The following is a 7,916-nucleotide window of genomic DNA, read 5'->3' as shown; positions in this document are numbered from 1 at the left end:
TAGTATTAATATTTTGAGATCAAGTGTTTTGTGAGCTGGGCTTTAAAATCCGAAATGGATGTGCATTGTTTAATTTCATTAGGAAGTTGTTCCCATAATCTAGGAAAAATAACAAAAGATGAATTTAAGAATGTAATTTAAGAATGTATTATGTTTCAGGGAATTAATGATGTACTGCCACCAAAATAAAATATGATCTTGAAAATAATATAATATAACTGAATTTATAATTTTTCTCAATATGTTATATAGCTTTCAACTAAAATTATGAAAATATTTTTCTTGCTAATTCATGGATGTTTAAGTAGTACCATTCCTTATATATATGGGCATATATAAAATGTAAGGTTTTAAAATAAAACATCTATGTATCATCGAAAACTTTTTTTTTAATTCAGTCTGGGAAAGTTGATAAATTGTGTTGATATTTGAAATGAGCATTTCAAATTTCTATTTTAAATTTTTAGGTTTTCTTTATTCTTTTTTTTGGTGGTCTACAATATATTTAGTACATTCAATATATTATGTCTTCACTATAATGAAATTACCTTGGGGTTCTTGCAAGTTATCATTAACATCATGGCCAAGTCTGTTGAAATTTCTTCTTCCTGGTGTATCATCCACTTTCCCTGTGGTGGTTCCCAAAACTTCCGCATCTTTTACTGGTTGTTCATTTTCAATGAACAATCTAGTACTAGTTGCTAATAATTATTTATTATTAAAAGATATTTTAATAAATACATCATTCACTATAATTAAAGATTGTCTGAGGTTATTTAGAGATTAGAATTAGAATTAGAAAAGCAACCGCAGATATTATCCAGATACTGTATTTTATTTTATTTATTTCCAGGCAAGACAATACAGTACAATAGATAAGAGAAACAAATGACAAAAAAAACCACAAAAAGCCTGAGGATTACCTAAAAGCGAATTTAATCACTATCTAAAGGCTCTCCAAAACAATAAAAAGACAAACATTAAAATCTGAAAAATTCACAATTCATATATGTACAATATAAAAAATTAATAAAAATATTACAAAGAGAATTACAATTTCATTAAGGTAAAAATATAATTTAATTAATTTAATATGATTTAATTAAAAAAGTATTGCTTAAGTACATATTTAAATTTTGTGGAATTAATTGCACATTCCCTAATATTTGGAGGTAGGTCATTCCATAAATAAGGAAAATAATTAAAAACAGTAAATTTATAACAATTGGTTCTAGCAAATTGGATCTTAAATCTAAAATCAGACAGTGACGGTTATTAACAACAGGAAGAAGATTTGGTTCAATATCATGTATCCCAGGAAAGACAAAGGATACGGATTACTGTACTGTACACACAATAAGCAGTTACCTGCATCAAGAAGGGGAATTGTTGGGATATGTCATAACATGGATTGGTGAGATATAAACTAAAAAGCGCTGATATTATGAGGTTAGATTATCTGTGTCTGGTAATGAAGTTAATTAGTTCAAGACTTATTCCAAATTTAAAGAAAGGCCTACCACTTTTCTTTCTTGTTTTAGTGGTCGTGACTTTCTTCTGCATCGGATATTCATTTCCTTGGTAGTTGTGTTGTTTTCGAGAGGTCGTCTTAGAGGTCAATTTAGGCTGCGTATCTTCAACAGCATTACTTTGAAATTCCTTTAAATATACAATATCGTATGAGTAATTCGAACATTAAATCATACAGCAAAGTTCTTTAATCTTTAAGCATCTTCAACAGTAAAATAAACTCAACAAAAACCTGACAAATGAACAAAAATAGTTAAATAAATTATTTAAATTATTTAAATATATCAAATTATACTCAAAACAACAGAAAAAATATAGATTGAAAAATCCTTTTTAAAATATCACACAAATACTTTATTTCAGGCTCCTTTGAGAAAGAAATATTTTGGGGGAAAAAAAGCTGACCTTTTTGTGATTTTCAGTTGGGCATACAATCTTATCCACTAGTTTAACAGTAAGCATTGTTGTATAGCAGTCTGTTTGGCACAGACAACTATATTCACTACTTTCAACGTTCACTTCCTAACTCTTTTTACCCTCATTTACATCTTACCGTAGCTTGTTGAAGGATTTCAAGAATACCATCAGGTACTCCAGCTCCTCCGATCTCCATCTGACTACAACACAAGGACAACTGTCTAATTAGCAGGGCTAGTTCTTGGTACATCGGGGGATGGCTCCCAGTAGGAGTCTCCCCTTCACTGGGCAGCTGTTGAATGAAGGTCTGAATTGCTCGCACAGCTCCACGGTGTGCAGCTGCTAACCGATTTAGTGTTCGACTCTGAAATGTCAAAATTAAAATTCATTCATTCATTCATTTTATTTTTTTTTTCATTATTTATTATTTAACTATTATTTTTCAAATCAACTTTTAACTTGGAAATTTGGGCTGGCCCCGAGGACTAGCTGCAACCGCGGTGCACTCCCTGACATAAGTACAACATGTAACAGATGCATACGGTTACACACAAGGTCAAACTCTCAATGTTTGTGATATTTGAGGAATTCAGTGACCAGACTAAAATTAACAAGCTGATGCTGAAATATACTGAAATATTAAATTAATAGGCTCTATATAATTACTCTCATTTTAGGTCTCCTAAGACATGTGTTTGACTGTGTGCATTTATTTTATTTTGATTCCGCCACATATTTGCATTCTAATGAAAGCTAAATAAAATATAAAAGAAAGTACAACCGTAGAAGGGAAAGCCAAGAATGTAAAACAATGAAATAAGATGAAAAGAAAGAAGGAAAATAAACATAGAATGAAAACAAAAGGATAAGAAATGTAAGAAAAAAAAAGGCAAAAAAAGAATAGAAGAAAAGAAGGAAAGAAAAAGAAAGAATGGAAAGGAAAAGAAAGGTAAGTAAGAGAAAGAACATGAAAGAAACAAGTAAATGAAAAATCAGTGAATCGAAAAGAAAGATAATGAAAGGTAAATAAAAGAAAGAAGGACATGAACAGAATAAAAAAAAAATGAAAGGTAAACAAAAGAAAGGACATGAATAGAATGAAAAGAAAGGGAAGAGAAGGGAAAAGGAAAAAGATAAGAAAGATAAAAAAATGGTAAGGAATGAATAGAAAGAAAATGAAAAGGAAAGAAAAGAAAAGAAAGAAATGAAAAGAAAGAAAAGTATATAAAGGAAACGAAAAGAAAGAAAAAGAAAAGAAAGGAAAATAAAAGGAAACGAAAAGAAAGGAAAAGTAAAGGAAATAAAAGAAATGAAAAGAAATGTAAAGAAAACGAAAAGCTAGAAGAAAGACAGGGTATTAAAACAAAATTAATGGAAGTCTGTTACCAAGAAGGAATCAAAGGTTTGGGGGGTAAAAAAAAAAAAAAAAAAAAAAATTTTGGTGTAACTAGTAACCGTTTGTTTGTATGAATGCTATTGCAGCGGGACAAATATTGGATGCACACATTTAAATATGGTTTAAAAGGAGATAGTCTTAACTTAAATAGGTAAAGTATATTATGGTATGTAAATAGGGCGAGAAGACACAACATTGAATAGACATTGCACGTATGAGATGGCCAGATATCATTTTCAAATGATGGCTAAATAAAATAATAATAATAATACTAGGGCGTTCCAACTGGGGGTCAGAGAAGCAAGAGTAGGAATATTACCTCTCAGCCAAAGGTATATAGGCCAAAGATTGCCAGTCAATAACAAAATATCACTATCAATTTCAAACTTCTCCTCATATAATGTAAAGCTATTGAATGTGAAAAATTAAAAGTTTCATATTATTACCTTCTTTGTGTGACGAATCTGATTTGGTCCAATTCGATCTAAATCATCTTTGATTTCTCGAACCTGCAAGAATATCATGTAATCACTGCATTAAAAATCATCACACTTGTCAACGCTAACATCACCATCATTAGACACAGATCTGTTGAACTGGCATAATTCCTACATTACAGGATGACCATCACACTCTTCTTCCCAAGCATATTGGTTTGTGAAATGATAATCACATGAATGAGGTATCAAATTGAATAATAAAAGTATAAAATCTGTAATTTTTAATCATATAAGTATTTTGGAAAATGTAATAAAAATAAAAACCAGACAAACTTGAGTCATCCATCCATATTATAATTAAGATCTGTCCACACTTACAAATTCATTTGACAAAACACTGCTGTATGTCCAAATGTAATCATGATGTGCCTATTTAGGCTTGTCACATATTTTTGTGAAATAAAATTTGATAGCCTAGACAGGGCTTTAGTGTTGTCATTGTTGCTTTACCTGTTGTTGTAAAGCATATAGAAGTCTAGCTGACCGGCTGGCTTGTTCTGCTGCTCTTGCTTGTTTTCTCTGCTCCTCGACTTCATCTACCTCTTGGTGTCTTTTTGAGTTGGTGTCCCTGACTGGAGAAGGACCTAATTAAACATAAACAAATAACACTTGTGATTTAGTTTTTTAATTTTTTACAGTTTTTAAAACTCCATGTATATTTTACTAATTAAATATATACTGTACCACCTGGGATGAGCTGAAAAAATTGAATGGTATGAATTGCTAATCAATTATTTTTTGATTTGAGGGCGCTATTTAAAAATAGTTAGCTGAAGGAATTGTTATTTCTTGGAAGAAATAGTGATTGTGTATCATTGGAAGTTAATAACCTACTATTAGACCCTGTTAAATAACCTATTTTTTTAATAGAAATTGCCAAATACAAGGCTAAAAGCCACTCAAGGTAAAGGCTAGATTAATAGGAGATAAGCTTAGAAATACCGGGTTGGTGTCCGGCGGGGGTAGTTTCACTAGTAGTTAAGATATTACGTTTTTGTTGTTTTCTTTAATTCATTTTGTTTTCAATAATTTTTTCTTTTCTAATTATGTATGGCCTTACACGGCCTTGATGAAAAACACCCATGGGTGATTCAAGTGTCTCTGTGTTTAAATAAAGTATATTATTATTAAGCAGGACAAAAAGAAAAAGATCTCAATCAAGCAAACATTAAAGAACAATTTCAGAGTGGAAAAGGTGATGATTCACACTACTGTATGCTTGAAACATGGAGGAATTAGTAAAGTAAGGTTACATTCCTCAAGGAAACAGTCCTCATGAAGGGAATTCCACAGAGCTGTGCCTCAAAAAAAAAAAAAAAAACCTCAAATTGATTGATTTTGCACTTTGGCTTTGTCAAAGTAAGATGGTGAGAAGCTTTTTGATAATTAAATTAAATTCAATTAATTATAAATGTATTGCAAAAAATGAGCTTTGAAATATGAATAAGGATAAGACGCATAAAAAACGTCAATAATAACAACAGTAAAATCCTAAAATAGCGACATTCTCACAAGGAAAAAAATAAAAATGACATAAAGGTGAATCTCACAAAACGACATTAAACTTGTTTAAAAATTATTATTATTATCACTATACCAATTATTATTTAATATTATTATTACTATTACTATTGGAATTTTTTCCATTATTCAATAAACCATTACGAGACTTCATTAAAAAAAAATGGGGTTTTATAGGGGTTTCTAATTTTTTGTTTATGAATGTTGGATCTAAAGCCTAGTTCAGACTATCAAATTTTGTCTGAAAAACATGTGACATTCCTAATTATGGTTATGATGACATCACATGATGACCATATATAGACACATCATGACTATATATGGGCATACACCAGCTTTTTGTCAAAGAAAATTTGACAATCTGCACTGAGCTTAAAGATTGTAATGGCATTGTTGCAAAGTTCTGATATATTTTTAGAATCTGCTGACAATCCTTGATTTTTATTTTATTTTATTCATTTCGAAACCAACAGCAAAAACAACCGCCACTAACAGGTTAAATCAAAACGTAATAAAATATAAATGATAATTTAAACAATAATGTTAAAAATTGAAAGAAAACCACTTACATAGATTTAACAATTTTACTTTTAAAAACATTTAAACTATCATAATTAAAAGATATTTACACAAGTAACAAGCAGACTATAATTAAATTTGTTGGGAAATCGCTGAAAAATACACCGTTTTGTGCAATCAACATGATCGTATGGAACATGGACCAAACACTACTGTGAGTATGAGTCAGAACATTTAAATTAAACAAAGAAACAAGAGAACAATCATAAACAGAATTCAAAGACTATATAAAAATACCATGTCAAAAACAATTCTACAATTTTCAAGTTGAACATGAGTGACATTATAATTGGGACAATAGAAAATGAATGGTTTAATATTTGAAAACATAATTACGATCTCACCTTTTCTAGATAGCATTTCAATCCTTTTTATGTAATGACCAAGTTCTTGTCGTAGTCGTTTTATCTCCTGTGCTTGTTTACTGTCATGGTCTCTTTGTACTGGCCCACTGCTAGGACTTGGTGCGGCCACAATTTTTGAACGTCCTACACTGGGATTCCCCTTTATATTCCTTTTGTAATTCTGATTGGACTCAAGAATATATCCTGCATTGTGTGACCTAGGATGCAAAACTACCCCAGCATTCTGTTTTTGTTTATTGTTACTTTCTCCTTTGCCATCTTTGTGATGTGAAGCTGCTTTCCCCTTTTTTGTTCCCCTTTTCTTTTCTTTGGCTTGCTTTTGTTGGCTGAACGTCTCCTCATTTTCTTCTAAGTGCTGTTTTTCAAATCTCCTCTGCCTAAGATCACGCTTGGCAAGTTGTATTGCAAGTGATAATTTTTCTTCAGAGACAGCGCTGAATTTTAAAGGAGTTTCAGGCTGTTCATTTCTTGCTTTATTCGCTCTACTATCATCCACTAATTTTTCAACAATGATTGGGCCTGGCTTACGAAATCTGATCGATGCACGTTCTGTCTGTGTTGGTGTGTTCAGGTTGAAATACAATTGGTTATGGTCTGGGTCCAAGCCCCTTGTTGGGAATCTTTGTGTATAACTATGCATCCTACATGTCCAGTATGGCACTTCCTAGGCAATTGTCATTCCACGGCAAACAAGTTCCTGAACAATTAAAGAAAAAACTAAAATTTCATATCAAGGCAGACATTTATATAATTTCAAAACTAAACTGCAAAGTTAAAATTAAAATATATACTTAATAGCTAGTAATTTCAATAATATTAGTTATCAAAACAGCAAAACAACAGATACAGTAGACAAAACCTATACAGGTATCTAAAATATAATGATAGATTTATTTAATGTGCAGATCTTTACCAATCGATGGTATCATGTCTTGATCAGATAAAAGGATTGGATTCTTGCATTGGAACATACAGTATTATTGATTGGCACTAAGAAGTTTACACTACAGGCTCAGCTCACCACAGAGCAAACAAAATGGTTAGGCTTGCAAACTCTGAAAGATTTTGGGATCAAAAATTAATTTATATTCATTAATAGGCAACTAACATTGAGTATCTACTCCCCAGTTCAGTCCTGGAGAGGCCTAGCTAGTCTAGCCTAGGTTATGCCGAGCTAGTTAGAGTAGGCAGGTAGGCCTAGGGCCTGGCCTTCTGGCGCCTGTCTGTGTGGTGTGTTGGTCAACAATCTATCATCTAGGCCTAGCCTAGGCCTAAACTCAGAAAACGATTAAAAAACTTACACAAATGCTAGAAAATGTTAAAGCACAACCAACACATTGTAATGTATTATTAGAACAATAACAAATGATATTTTATTGATTTTGTTCGCTATATCGCCAAAAAAAGTCTTAATCGCATTGTTACTGTTTTCGCTTCAAATTCGCCGCCATCATTTAACACCTTTCAAAAAAGTATTATATTATATATCCATCCAAAAAGTAAGTTAAAGTATAATAAAACAATTATATATACTATAATATATTAATATATATATAAAATATATAATGACATATAATTTATTAGATTATTAATTTAAATAATAATTAA

The 7,916-nt window shown here is 31.0% G+C and overlaps 1 protein-coding gene across 1 annotated transcript in view; it reads right to left on the bottom strand.

The window, feature by feature from the left end:
* LOC117116951 (protein moonraker-like) overlaps positions 1–7,766 on the bottom strand; it is a 14,937-nt gene extending 7,171 nt beyond the window's left edge. Inside the window, exons 1-7 of the mRNA XM_033261095.1 lie at positions 7,610–7,766; positions 6,288–7,005; positions 4,294–4,427; positions 3,790–3,852; positions 2,084–2,311; positions 1,521–1,659; positions 549–701 (exon numbers count right to left, since the gene is read on the bottom strand). Of these exons, the coding sequence (XP_033116986.1) occupies positions 549–701; positions 1,521–1,659; positions 2,084–2,311; positions 3,790–3,852; positions 4,294–4,427; positions 6,288–6,948 (1,378 nt within the window). The 5' untranslated portion in view covers positions 6,949–7,005; positions 7,610–7,766. The remainder of the gene's footprint in view (positions 1–548; positions 702–1,520; positions 1,660–2,083; positions 2,312–3,789; positions 3,853–4,293; positions 4,428–6,287; positions 7,006–7,609) is intronic.
* Positions 7,767–7,916: the final 150 nt, after the last annotated feature.

The sequence above is a fragment of the Anneissia japonica genome, unplaced genomic scaffold (assembly GCF_011630105.1).
Source record: "Anneissia japonica isolate Jap-2015-1 unplaced genomic scaffold, ASM1163010v1 scaffold287943_len491860_cov182, whole genome shotgun sequence".
NCBI lineage: Eukaryota > Metazoa > Echinodermata > Crinoidea > Comatulida > Comatulidae > Anneissia > Anneissia japonica.
The sequence above is the reverse complement of the archived record's forward strand: the minus strand, read 5'-3'. Positions and strand labels throughout refer to the sequence as shown.